Source organism: Coturnix japonica, chromosome 22, assembly GCF_001577835.2.
Source record: "Coturnix japonica isolate 7356 chromosome 22, Coturnix japonica 2.1, whole genome shotgun sequence".
Taxonomy (NCBI): Eukaryota; Metazoa; Chordata; class Aves; order Galliformes; family Phasianidae; genus Coturnix; species Coturnix japonica.
Genome location: NC_029537.1, coordinates 1,440,093 through 1,454,257, shown reverse-complemented (window position 1 = coordinate 1,454,257; position 14,165 = coordinate 1,440,093). Strand labels below are relative to the sequence as shown.

Below are 14,165 nucleotides of genomic sequence, written 5' to 3'. Positions count from 1 at the left end.
CATATAAATCAGAGTTAATTTGCCAGTGTGTATGTTGTGAGAAAGAATACAAATATATGAAAAACACAGCTATCCCATCATATCCAAGTCCATAATCTCAAGATCTTTCAGTGATATTGGCTGAGAAGTTGTGTGTGAATGCATAGCTGGACCAAGTATGTTGGATGGATTATCCTCATCTTTCATGCCAATGCAAATCAGAGAAACTCCTCTGAAACCCATAATATTCCACCAGAATAACATTAGAGAAGGTAATAAGACTAGTTCCAGTAGATATATTTTGGATGAGGTATCTGAAATGTTTTAGTGTTTTGTTTGGATTAAGTTTGTATCCAAACTTTGGATTTGGTTTTGGGTTTGGATTAAGGGTTTTGGTTCAAAGGCAGGTCTGCTGAAGAGTGACCATTATAGTGACAAGTAACCAAAACATCTGAAAATGTGGCTAGAAAAGCCTTGTGTTTATTTGGTGCTTTGTATATGAGTGTCACTAATTGTGTCATGAGATGTACAAGAGACTGTGTTGTCTCTTCTCCTTAGGGAAGTTGCCAACTTCTCCTTAGGGACATCTCATTTGTCCCTAATGAGGTCAGTGGATTTGTAGCCAAGACTTGACCCGTGGTTCTACTGCACCAGAGCAGGACAGGGGTGTACCTACATCCCCCCTCAAATGTCATCCCATGTTTCCACATGGGCTTTGTGCCTCTGTGCACATAAACAGAGATTCAGTGTTGGCAACCAAGGATGCACGGTGTTTAGCAGAGGCTCCTCAAGGACCCTGAAGGCCAACAAAGAAAGACCTGCTGCTCAGGAATGGGATGTGTGGAGTGTGATGTGTAAAAAGGACTGATCCAGCCTCAGTCTCCTCCCAAGCCAAAGGCACATGCTCCTCATTAATGGCCATGTTGCATGACTTGGGGTTTGCAGAGGAAAATAAAAACAGTGAGCTCATCAGAGAAGTTAAAACACCAGCGAGGGAATTTTTTGTAAATATTTATGTCTTCAGGGCCTTTAATATGATTGTCATTTTTCTCTTCCTGCATTTAAATAGCAGAGCTGTTATTGTTTGGAACTGTGATTTTGTTTTTGAAGGGCAATTTCTCAGCCTGTACATCTGCGCCCCATCTCTAGGGAGCCTCTACACCCAATATATGGTCCTGATAGTAGCTCAGCACCCCCAGCAGCATCCAACTCATAACCTGGTGCATAGAGAAGGAGCTGCTTCATCCAGATGGACTTAAAACTACAGGAGAAATTCCATCCCTGGGTTCAGTGTTGCCTGCCATGGCTGTGCACTGGAGTCCATTGCGTGTAAAGAAGAAAGATTTGACGTGCCTGTATGCAACTGCTTTCCCTTTGGAAGGTTCTCTGTTGCTCTTGGAGTGGAGGGCTGTGATGATGGCCAACTGCCTGCTGAGCTCGAGATGCAAACTTTTTGCATGAAATAATAACCTCACGCCCACATAAACTTAAGCTGTTTCTATGGAGAATATCCTGGACCGCTCTAAAACCTCACCCTGATTGCTTTATTAGTTAGAAATCCTTGAAGAACTTTCAAGTGTATGTGCGTATATGCATGTACGTATATATGTAAGTACATATATATGTGAATTTTAAAGAAAACCATATGAGAGTGGGATTTAGTGCCTGACAGTGTGAGAAGCATTCTTTAGGAGAGCAATGAGTGGCATTCTGGAATGGTGTATGGCTCTGGGAGACAGCATTTACTCCACTCCAGTGTCTATGGGGCGTTTAGTTTCACCTTGCTTTCTCTTTCCAGTCTTTGTCTGTGCAGATGGTAATTAATTTGAGGCAGGACACATAGGTGTGTGCAATGTCCAGTAGAAGGATATGCTGAATGTAACATGTTTGTGCAGGTAAAACCATGATTGTTATCCATGTGCCAGCACTATGGTTCCTGTTGGGATATCAAGGAGCATCCAGGGTCTATTACTTTGGATTTGCTGTCACTTCACATGGAACAGGGATCACATAATGAGCAATGTTTACATCATGATGATTTACCACATATTTTTTTCTCATTTATCCTTCCAGATCATCAAAGAGCCCCCTCCACCTCCTGCAGAAGACAGTGAGGTAAGTAACACCAACAACCCAATTTCCTTGATGTTTAGGACAAGATTTTGTTTGTCTTCTTGGTTATGATGATGCTGCTGCATGGCAGAGTATGGACGATAGCAGGAAGTTAAACCTTCAGAGCTGGTAGGGAAGGAAGGCAGACGCAGACGGTTCTTTCACTTGGTCAGAACAGCACTGCAAACTCTGATTCACAAAATGAACAACACTTAAGCATATGTTTAACTTTGAAGTTTATGGAACCTAAACATATGCTTAACTGCTTTCCTGGAATGGCACGGTAGTGATTTTAGTGTTTAGTGCATATAACCCCTCATGGCAGCAGAGCACTCATAGTGCTTATCCTTTGGACTTCAATTGCTATGAGCAAAAGCAGCCCACAGACGTTGCAGTTGTGCCTGAAGAGGACAGACCAGACTCTGAGCAGATGTCAAACCCAGAACAACCACCTCAACACCAGAAGAGCTGCACCGACTGGGCGAGTTTTAATGGAGGAAAACAGTAAAGCAAGTTGAAACCTTCAGCTTATTTCTGCTTGCTCTTTCAAGCTTTGATCCTCTGAATGAAAAGAAAAATACTTAAAATTGCACATTCAGCATCACACATGCCTCCAAGCCAAAGGACTTAATTGCTGAAGTTAATTAAAATACATCACTCTAGAATGCTGGTTTTCTGGCCATGGACAGGAAGGGTCTGGGACCCTCCAGATTTTCTGTTTTGCTATAAACTAATAGAAGATGGAGTTGTTTTTCTTACAGTGAGTAGCTTTCTCCCTTGCAGAAAACACAGCAACTACTCATCTCCTGAATGAAAAAGTGCTAATCCCTTAAGCAGCAGCATTGCAGTTACAGTGTGATTCTTTTCTTCTAAAAACGTTGGCAAAAATAAGACAAGAGGAATTCTTACATCAGCAGATCTGGGAGCTGAGGCCCATATGTCTTTGCAGTGCAAGGAGAATGCATTATACCGTAACAATGAAGGGAAAGCAGCATTGCTGTCAGAAACCCACAAAAAGGTTTTATTGAACTCTACTTTAAAGGCCTTTTGAGAAATATTGGGGCCACGTTCACTGTTGGTGAAGGAAATCATTACTGGCTGGAAGCTTCCAATTAATTCATTCTGAAATTGCAAGTGTTGTCAACTCATTGTTGTGCTCTTCAGATAACGCAGGATGCTGGATGAGGCTGACCAAAGATGAAGGACAGCTGGCTTTACTTAGAGCCAGGAAAGACTGAGTTAATACCAATCGGAAGAGGTGAATGCCTTGAGGAGTCAGAGAGCACCTTGCTTGCCTGCAAGTGATGATAGTGGATCAAAGCTGCCTTCTTCTATTCCCTGTGGATAGGAAGGCTCTTTCTGTCCATGCTGGAGGAAGACACAGCTGCTTTTGTTCAAGCATCCATCACCTTCAGTCTGTGCTTATTGGAACAACTCATTTGACTTAGACCAGTAGTGTACCGAGAGGCTGAAGTTGGTTCTCATTATTGCAACCCATCTACATAGAGAAGAAAAAAAAAGGCATTCTGCAGGACCTTCCAGTTATTTCCTGACCTATGCCAGGGCTCTGCTACTGGGCTATTCCACAGGACAAGTTCTGATTGTGTCCCCAGGAGACACATGCTCTTCTTGTTGCTCCTCTGCCCTTCTAAATACCAGGCAATGTCAACATAAAATCGCCAGTGTTGGGAAAGATGTCCAAGATCATCCAACGTCCTACATGTCCTATTGCATCTAAACATGTGCTGTTCTTATGTTTATTTGCTGTCTTGGCTGTGCTTTCTCTCACAAAATGGATTCAGGGATGCAAAGTACCTTGAAACCTGACAAAACCAGGCAGGACACCAACCAGATGACCCAAGCACACTCTTTCCTCATCAGTCAAACCCAGTTTTTCTATGCTGTTCAAGCCCAAGCTCCACAGTCACTCCTACCATGGCACCAGGGCCAAGCCACCAACCAGTCTGTAATTGGATAATTGTTATGCCTGTTGTCGTCCTGCCCACATACACCAAAACACACATACACAGGAAAGTCCTGGAGGGAAAGCACCATTCAGCAGCACAGTCATGAGACGCTGAAGGTGGTTATTGCTGTCATGGAAGGCCTGCATGAAAAGGAGGAATTTAACTCACTGCCTGGCAGCTATTGTGAAGCCAGCAGATGAAGCCTTCTGTTCATCTTGATCTCTTTGTGAACTAATTTCCTTCACCCACAGCTGAACAGTCACAAAGCCAATGAATAGCTTACAGGGATGGAGCTGCCTGCACCCTCACTTGTTGTTGTTTGTTAATCTTTTCCAAACCACTCTGCTCTCTCTTCCTGAAAAGCCTTGCTGGGGAGATAGCAAAATAAGCTCAGAAAAAAAGCTCTGATGAAGTTTTTTTTGTAGACACCAAGGCAGGAAACGTGTTCTGTTATTCCTGAAGTAAAGCCAGGTCGCAGCGGTATGCCAGCTCTTTTCCTTCCCCTTTCCTCCCCTTTTACAACGTGTTGTGGAAATCTGGGAGGAGGAGAAAAGGAACCTTTCGAGATACAGGCATTTAAAAGAAAAAGAGCTGGGATGTTATTGGAAACAAATGAGGTGTAGGCATTACTCCATGAAGGTGTGGACTTTTATAACCAAGTTTAATGTGAGATATCTAGGCACATCCAGCACAGCATACTAGTGTAGAGGCAGTGAACCGTGCGATGTATTCCCCATCCACTGGGAGGTGGGGACATAAATCTGGAGACTTGAGGTGTTTTGTTCTGTAGAACAATTTCCTCTGTGACTTTGGGTATGTTATTTCATTTTTCATGTTGCCCAGCATCTGAACCGTAGATTAAGAATCGTTCAGTGTCTCTTCTCCTTCCCTTCCATCAATACAGGGATTCTCTTTTAATTGTGCCCTATGAATGCTTTACCCTCAGAGGATATATCCTTCAGGAAGGATCTTTACCATGGATAAACCAGGAATTCCTTTATCACTAAGACCAATAAATGCTGCTTTTCCAAGCAGTTTTGTCTCAAGGATAAACAAATAGGTGAATTTTCTGGTGTCTAACAAGAGCTGAGCTCTCTCTTCAGCCTGCTCCTTAGCAGAACACAAGTAGAGCATCTTCTCTTTGATGTTCTCATGATTTTTTAGTTCTTTCTGACAGAACTCTGCAGGCTTGGGCTGTAAGAAGTGGAGATATGAGAAAAACCGAGGCCATGTTCTTGCAGAATGGCTCAGGGATGGTTTAGATGGGGCAGGGTATATCCAGTTGTGATTCAGATGCCTCGTCCACGAAAGCAAGAATGAATTATATCTTATGAACCAAGCAAATTGTCCTCCTAATCTAACAGTGCTTTTGCATCTGGGAGATGGCCATGGAATCTGGAAGTGGGTCCAGTGTTGGGAAAAGGGGTTGAGGTGTAGGAAGCTGCAATATGGGACAACAACAAATTTCACATCTAGGTTTCCTCTGCTGTGAAATTAGTTGATAACAACCATTACTCAGAGGACTGACTGCCCCATGTCATACAGTGCTTTCTGCAGGCAGAGCCCTATAAATGCTAAATTCTGACAACATCCAGGCTTTGCAGAGACAACTGTGAAAATAATTATAAGGGTGGGGAGAGGAGCAATTTATCCGAACTTTTATATCTGGCCAATTTTAGTTTGAATTTTTACCCTGACTGGTTTCATGTCCCTTGTGGAGCCTGAATTATCCTTCTGTTACCCACAGATGAGGTTCCTTCAGGTCAGGGTCAAAGCATACAGAGCCCAGCAGGGCCTCTGAGATAAACACATCTTTGTTTTCTGAAATCCAGCGGTGATGAATCTGGATCTCTGACTGTGAAACGTAGCTCTGTCCTTATTATTATTATTTTGTAAAAGAAACTCTAGCTCCATCTAAAGCAGATTAGAGGGGTGGAAAGATGCCAAGTTCTGCACAGCCACTTTCCAGCATCCTTAAATGCACTTGGATTTTCCGGGGCTGCCTTTTGTGCTGCTGTTGGGTCAGAGCTGAAGTTTCTTATGCAGTTCTTCCTCAGGCAAAAACCCCATTGTAGCTAATACAGGCCAAAGTGAGCCAGGATGTGATAATTCAGATATTGGCTCATATCTTGTGAATGGGGCACTGAGCTGGAATGCTGGAATGGGGTTGTGTTCCTCCTCATTTTCCTTCTGCCTCCCCACTTTGACCCCCAGCTTTCCAGTTGCTTCACTTGAGCAACTCACGTGCATTATGAGCACATTTGTCAAGCGTGTAGGAAACCACCGGGTTGTCATAGGCTTTTTTTTTTGTCTTTCTGCTCGTGTTGCAAAACCTCTCATGCCCTTCAAAACATGTAAACAGGCTCATCTGGAAGAAAGCTTGTGACTCTTTTGTTTTTCTGATGTTTGCTGTAGTCCTTTTTTTGCGCGTGTGGTGTTTCTGTTGTCCTGGCTGAAGCCCTCCTATCTTAGATTGAAGCAACTTGCAGGGCTTTCAAGGGCTTGTGGGGAAGATTTCCTAAACCTTGGTATTTCCTGTTGTGAGAAGTCCAGTCTGTGCTAAGCTGAAGAGAGAGAAAGAGAGAATTGCTGAAGGAAAATATTTAGATGGCTTTGGTTCCTCATGGAAAACTTCATGCAGAGATATTAAGTTCTTAGGTTGCAGCAAAGAACCTCAGCTACTCCAACCAGAGAGAGGAGGTCAGCTTCGAAGGAGAAGAGCTGTGTATTTATGATTCATTTGCCCGATCTCCTTGAGATCAGGACAGATTTTGCCCAGTTGATGGTTTGGGTTTGTTTTAAGTTAAAAAAGGGGGAAAAAAAGACTTTTGTTTGGAATGAAAAGCATAATTTGTCTGGGATTTTTATCCCTCCCTCTCCCCAGTTTTTCAGTTTTCCAACTGGGGAGTTCAAATTTAAAGTATTTTTGGCTTTCCCAGTTTTGGAAAGCTCCAGAGTTCTGGAGTTTCGCCAAATCCCTGTGAAGAATTAAAGAAAGAAAAAGGGGGAAAAAAAAAAAGAGAGAGAGAGACCATTTTTCATTTCTCTCTGCATTTTTCACAGGAAATACTTCACGTTTTTGATGGACTCTGCTTTTCTGCTTTGCCAGTTCACAGACTGAATAGTAGAAATTAAAGAGAAAGGCGCTGCATGGGTCAGAGCGGATGTGCAGTTCTTACAGTGCACCCATATCATGTAGAATACACCACTAGAAATTCAGCTAGACCCATTTTAAACAAACATGGGGAGATTCTCTTGATCTGTTAATTAGGCTGTATCTGAATGCCGTCATGGAGACAGAATCCCAAACACATTTAACTTTTTGTTTGGTGATATCCAACAGGTTTCTGCCTGCAGTACGTCAGGGCAGAACTCATTCCATGCCGTATAGAATTTAAGTCTCATTTTTCACCCAAAGTCTGACTTTCTGCTGGCATAAGGCCATGAAATCACTGGAGCCACATGGATTTCCATGGGTTGCCTCCCCAGCAGAGGCAGAAGTTCATTACAAGTGCTAATTCCATTCTTGCATCTTGTCCATTAGTCTTTTCCATCCTATTACCCTTGGCCAGCTCATCTCAAGAAATTTGTTTCCCTATTGGACATTCACACTTTGGTTGTTCCTTAATGTGCTCCTAACTCACCTACATTCTGGAGCAAATTTGAGTTGCTTGCTTTCTCTCTTTCTAAAAAGGATGAAAGGTCCCTTTAGAACAACCAAATACTCAAAACCACACGTTCTTGCTGGAGCTTCATTGTACCATTCGGGTGGTGGTGGTGTTTATATTATGAGACATTTTCTTTTCATGAGTGTAGATCCTCTGGAATAATACCAGCAAGGGACCACTATCTTTACAGCAACAACTCTTACAGGCTCAAAGGACCAAGCAACCTGTGTCTATTTATCCCTTACCAACTAAGTTCCTGCTTTCTAACAGTGCAACCCTTTCCTTCTGTTTTGTAGGAGGAAGATGATGATGGTCTTCCAAAGAAGAAATGGCCAACAGTGGATGCTTCTTATTATGGCGGTCGAGGTGTTGGTGGTATCAAGAGAATGGAGGTAAATAGACACCAGCTTATGTATCAGAAAATCTCAGTTGTGAACTGAGATGTGAAACACTCGTGCAGTTTAACCAAAAAGCTTGGGAGATGGACACAAACTTCACTCTTTTGTGCATCTGCACCAAATTATTTCTATATAGGAATATTTGGGAGCCAAATAGAAGGTCTTAAGTCTTAGGACAATCTTTTCCTCCACTGCAGTACAATGTCTGTGCAAATTCAAATGCAGATTGCAGGGAAATATAGCTTTTCTAAAGCACTTCCCCACCCTCACTTTTATGCTGCTGTCTTTTCAGGTGCGCTGGGGAGAAAAGGGCTCAACAGAAGAAGGTGCTAAGTTAGAGAAAGCCAAGAATGCCAGGGTCAAGATGCCAGAACAGGAATATGAGTTCCCCGAACCCAGGAATCTTGCAAACAACATGCGCAGACCTTCCTCTCCTCGGAAGTGGTACTCTCCAATCAAGGTAAGGCTGCATAAAGCATTTCCAGATCTATGTTGAGCAGTCTGTTTTCACCTCCAGCTGGAAGCTGGATCTCTTTATGAAGAGCGGTCATTCTTGTTAGAAACCCTCCATGGGCAATTTTATTAAACCCTCTGATGTTGAACACAAACTTTAATCCAAGAGAGGAAGTTTTCTCACTGCTGAAACAGAGTTTTTAGTCCCGTTTTCTCCCTCTCTAGCAGCAGCCAGCCCAGTCAGACATACTCTATCATCTACATTATTACGACAACAGATATATTTCACTGCAGTACACCCAGGTTTCCCTGCATTCTCTCTTGTTACTGATCAGCTCCAAGCAGTGCCCAGAGGAATTTGGGCAAGTAATGTGTTTTGGCTTTCCTCAGTCATTGATCTTGCAGCTGGTTCAAATCCAGCAATTGAAATGGCAAGGATGCACAAGGGAGTTCAAGTGGTTTCCGGAGGATACGGAAACGTGAGCCTCTGTGAAAATTTGGTCCAATGCCCTCTCTCTTTTCCCCCTTAAAGATTATCGTCTAATAAACATAGCCTACCAACAAGCCATTTGCAATTGTGTTATAATGACTTCAACATGTGTTCATGAAGGTTATTCATTCCCTCGGTGGGACAGGTTACAGACTCGACTGTTCTCAGTTCAGAGTCAGGAATGCAGTAAGCACCATCCCATATAGCTGCTCCTTTGTTTCTAAATTCATTGCATTGTCATTTTCATTAGTGCAAAGTGTTTGTAAGACACACCAGCTCCACCTGGGAGATTTTCACTCCTACTTTGTGCTCATGGAAATGACCTCATCCAGCTGAGAGAAGCAGCTCAGTTCTTTTTGTGTGCTGCAGTCAAGATGCAGGCACACAGTGCTATACTCTAACCACCTAGGAACTGAAAGAAACACTGATTTTAGCACAAAGAGCCCAAATACATGAAGTTGGAATCCATGTGGGCACCACTACCTGAGATATTAGCTGCAAGAGCTAGGTCTTTCCCATTGGAGATAGTGCTGAGTTTCTCCCCTCTGTCTTCACCAATTTGTGATGCTGGATGACAGTCTCAGGAGATTTTCAGTATGTTTTTAGAGATTATTCTGCAGGGCAGAAAATCAGTTTTGAACACAGGAGTTTGTTGCAGATTTGTCCCAGCTGGGAGTTCAAAAGAGGCTCAAAGAAAAGATTCAATATATTGAAGTTCAAGTTCTGTTCTGATTCTGACTAGGAACATCTTTTGCTTCATAACAGCAAGAATTCAATTATTAGGGGACTAAGTGTATTAAAGTATCTCATGGGTGATGTATCTTCCTGTTTCCTTTGGAAAAATCTCTCTACCATTCAAAGTCTACAGTATAAGGACAGGTCCGATCCAAAACCCCATATCCAAATACTCCCTAACTTTGGCATGTTCCACATCTGGATAGTGTTTAGCAGCCTGAATATGTGGATGAGAGTTTGCCTAATTATTAATTGCCACCACACCCCTTATTGAACCATACCCAAAAGACAGTGTATGCAGACCAGATTTCTGTAACCAGCACTTTCCCCACGTACAACCATAAGCACTCAACAAAAGCAGAGGGCCTGCAATTACTTTCCCTGTGCAGTAAGGAACTAGCAAAATTGGCACTGCTCATCAGCACTCTTGGCAAAAGCTCTTGTCCAGAAGACATGAGCATATGAAGATGAATTTGTGTTGGGCTATGCAGGGAAGCTATCATGGAGCTGTAAGAGGCAGAGGGAAGCGAGGAGGGACAGCCTATTAGGTCATTGGGTCTGCACTCTCAGCCAAAGCAGCTCTTCAAGCTTGAGTCTGTCCTTCACTGCTTTTTCCAGTCTGGGTTTTAAAATAACATAGAGGCTTCCTCTGCTTCTCAGGGGGAATATTTCCCAGTCTACTAGACCTCACCTGTAGGAAATGGCTCCTGATACTCAAATTTTCCCTCATCTCCAAGCTCCAAATGCACTCAGCTCCTTTGATTTGGAGACATTAAGTTTCCACCCACCCCACTGGGCTGTTTGAAACACCTCTCTTGAAGGTGGATAAATATGCATGTAGCAATCTGCTTATAAAGGAAGTAGGCAAGGAATTAAAGCTTAGAAGTAGTGAACCAAAGTGGCTTGAATCTGTCAGAGAGCCAGGAAATTCACATTTTAAGGCCAGTCATTTTGCTGGCCAGCAGGCCTCCTTTTCTCCATGCAGCACAAGCATTAGCCTTACTTGGAGTGCTCTGCCTTTTGCCAGTTTGTCTGATGGAGTTTTTCTTCCCCTTACATCCCCTTTCCAGTCCATATGGTAGGTAGACAGCTGTTAGCTGAGAGTGCTGCTAGATTGCTGCTAGAAATGCTCCAGGGCTTCGTTTGCTGCCAAATTGCAGCTACTGACACTTAACAGATTGTTATTATTATTGTTGTTGTTATTCTTATTTGCTGCTGTTACTTCTTAGCACGATGCCAAACTGGCTTACCCCACTTTTAAAATATCTCTTCAATGATTGGAAAAGTTGGTGTAAATAACCCAAGGAGCACCACAAGTCTAGAAGCTTCTCAATGAACTTGTCACATCCTTAGTTCATCTGACAGCTTCTGCTTCTATCTGCATCCATCTCTTCTTCTCTCCTCCTCAGAGCATTTGTAGCACTTAGTCATGATAGAGTTATTTGAATTGGAAGGACCCTTAAAGACTCTCCAGTCAAACTCCCCTACAATGAGCAGGAACATTTGCAGCTCAGTCAGGTTGTTCAGGTCTTGGTCCTTGAATGTCTCCAAGGATGGTGCATCCACCACATCTCTGTGGTTGACTCAGAAAGGCCAATAACAACCTCTAAACAACTGCACAGAAAGTACCATGAGACAAGGCTGAATTCAAGCAGCATCACCCTTTCCATGATCCATTCCCTTTCTTCTACCCAGATGTCTCAGACAGACCATGAAGCTCCATTCAAATTCCCAAAGATGGAGCTCTTGTTTGTTGCTTTTTTTTCCCCAAGAAATCTCAGTAGAATGTTAGAAGTTAAGACTGTGGTAAAGACTTTTTTATTCCATGTAAAGTTGTAATTTTCCCTCTGGTTTCTCATAGGAAAAAATGTATGAAAAAAAAATGTACTTATTTCTTCAGTTGTCAGAGGGGACAGGAAACCAAGAGCTTCCATGAGCTCTGATGTAGGGGAATAGATGGACTCAAAGGGAGAGCTTTCAGATTGGAAGGATGAGTTTGGATGGATTCAGAGACAGGGATGGTTTCCCTCTGGTCTAAGAGAAGCTGTCCAAATGCAGGAATCTTGACAGAAGAGGTTCTTCCTTTGAGAATTAGACTTTCCTGGCTCACACCTTAGGAAGTCTTTTTTTCCCAGTATCCTATGGAAAACAACATCTAGGCAGTCATTCTATGTATCTGTCTGTCTCCACCCATGCATCTCTCCAACTCCCAGAAAAGCTTTGAAACGTTGGCTTAATACATGCACTGAGGAATGTGTCAGAGAGGATTATGGCTCTAATGGGAAAGGAGAAGACTCCATATGTGCCCTTGAGAAAGGAAGAGTGTGCATTGAGTGCATTGTGCGTTAATGCTTTAATTAGGCCAATCAAAGGCTGTGATGTCTCTGTAATGGATATCCCAGAAAATAGAGTGTGTTCTTAACCCTCCTGAGAAATTGAGATCATCAAGTCCAATCATCAGCCTATTCCCACCATGCCCACTAAACCATGTCCTGCAGTGCCACATCTACCCTGGTTCTTCTCATTTATCCTGAAGGTTGCACGCTTCATTTTGTTTCCTTTCTTTGTGATTGCAGGGGAAGTTGGATGCTCTCTGGGTCTTGCTGCGGAAAGGTTACGACCGTGTATCTGTGATGCGCCCACAACCAGGAGACAAGGTATTGTGCCTACAGACAGTTCTTGCAGCTAGGGAAAAACAAAACCCTGCTGAAGTTTCAGGCTGCCTTTACAAATAGGACCGAATGGTGAAAAGTGTCCATTCCATTAATGTCATACCTGTCATTTTACATATTGCTGATGTAAATGGGTAGGGGAGGTCGGAGTTGCTTCAGGAATAGAGTTATCCTGAAGCATAAGCAACTGGGTAAAATTGTGAAGGTTTCAAGAAGCTGAACTGGATGTGAAATCTTGCCTCCAAAACTGGAGTTTCCCTCCAAAATTGGAGTTTGAAGAGTTCCTATTCCTATTCTAGGAATACCTATTTTCACTCGAAGGGTTACAAGGAAGATGCCACTTGTATTTATGCTAGGGAAAATACAAGTGATTTAACTGAAGCTGATAACGTTAGTAGCAATTTGTGGCAGTAGCTCCCTCCCTTTTTGGTCTTTCCTTCTGTCGGCAAAAGCAATAGCAGAATTAGCTCATGTAGGTGTTACATGATCCAGGCTTGAAGTAAATTAAGCTCTTTACAATTATGTTATGCTGTTAAGGATTTCTGATTCAGAGTGAGTGTAATTTGGTGTGAAGGAGAAAGTGGCTGCAAATGCACACGGGCTTAGAGCTGCAAAAATATCTGTTTCTCTGCAAATGGCTCCTGAAAGACTTGCAAATATTGGGGCAGTTCCTTGTGTTACTGTAAGGTGTTGGATTTCCATGTGCCTGAGTTTCCATCTCCTCTGAGTAGCCATGCACAATCATTTTGAATGGTTTAATCGCTTTCAGACTTAGGAGAGCAATTGGTGTTCATTGCTTTACAGCAGTGACATAACCAGGTGATGTCACCCCCAGCAGCACAGGCAAAAGCAATCTGAGAACTCGAAGTTAAACAGTAAAATGTCGCTGATGTTCATTAGTTTACACAGCTGAAATGGCAGAATTGGGCAGCATTTCCCCCTCCCCTGATCAGCAGTGATGTGGGCTTGTTTTGTTTCCCTACTTTGGACTTAAAGCAGGGAGAAGAATGGAGCTTTCAAGCCCTGGGTTTGGCTTTGAGGTCTCTCATCTTGCTGTAAGCATTTCCCATGGCTTGGGTGCTGGTTTAGACTCCCAGTCTTCCCCCCTTGTAGGCACAGAAGGTGATTTTACTGGAGGGAAAAAAAAGCATAAAGAAAAGGGAGCAATCCCCCAGAAAATCTTTTTACAAACCTGTGTTCATAGAGCAATGGATCTGCTGACTTTCATGGAAGTGGTAGGAAATTTGTACCCATACAAATACTGAGAGAGCTTCTGGGTTACTTAGAAACATGGTGCCTCGTTGGCCCAACATGCAGCCAAGTGACTGCATCCAACAGGTTTGGATGTTCTTCATGCTACAGGCTGGCACTGAGCAGGACAAACAGACCTAGGTGCTACCCAGCCATGTGTTTCTGGTGTAGGGTTTGGAGATCAGCCAGCAGGGTAGTAGAGCTGTTAAGAGTCATTTTGGCAGTGGCAAGCTCAGCTGTAAATTCCTGTGGCCTCTCCAAGTGGTCCCAAATAGCTCCCTTGGACCAAGCAGCATGGACAGGTGGCAAAGCAAAAGCAGACTTGGTTCTCCATGGGTTGTGAAATCTTCAGCGTGGGCAAATAGCTGTGAGTCTGTGGGTTGTAACAGCTGTCAGCTGGCAGATTTGGGTTGCATCCTGTTCTATTGGGAAGCGTAGGT

General features: G+C 43.2%; 1 protein-coding gene across 1 annotated transcript in view; it reads left to right on the top strand.

The window, feature by feature from the left end:
- Window positions 1–14,165, top strand: part of ANTXR1 (ANTXR cell adhesion molecule 1) — a 69,647-nt gene that overhangs the window by 42,179 nt on the left and 13,303 nt on the right. The window contains exons 14-17 of the mRNA XM_015882878.2: window positions 2,053–2,094; window positions 8,023–8,118; window positions 8,417–8,584; window positions 12,379–12,459. Of these exons, the coding sequence (XP_015738364.1) occupies window positions 2,053–2,094; window positions 8,023–8,118; window positions 8,417–8,584; window positions 12,379–12,459 (387 nt within the window). The remainder of the gene's footprint in view (window positions 1–2,052; window positions 2,095–8,022; window positions 8,119–8,416; window positions 8,585–12,378; window positions 12,460–14,165) is intronic.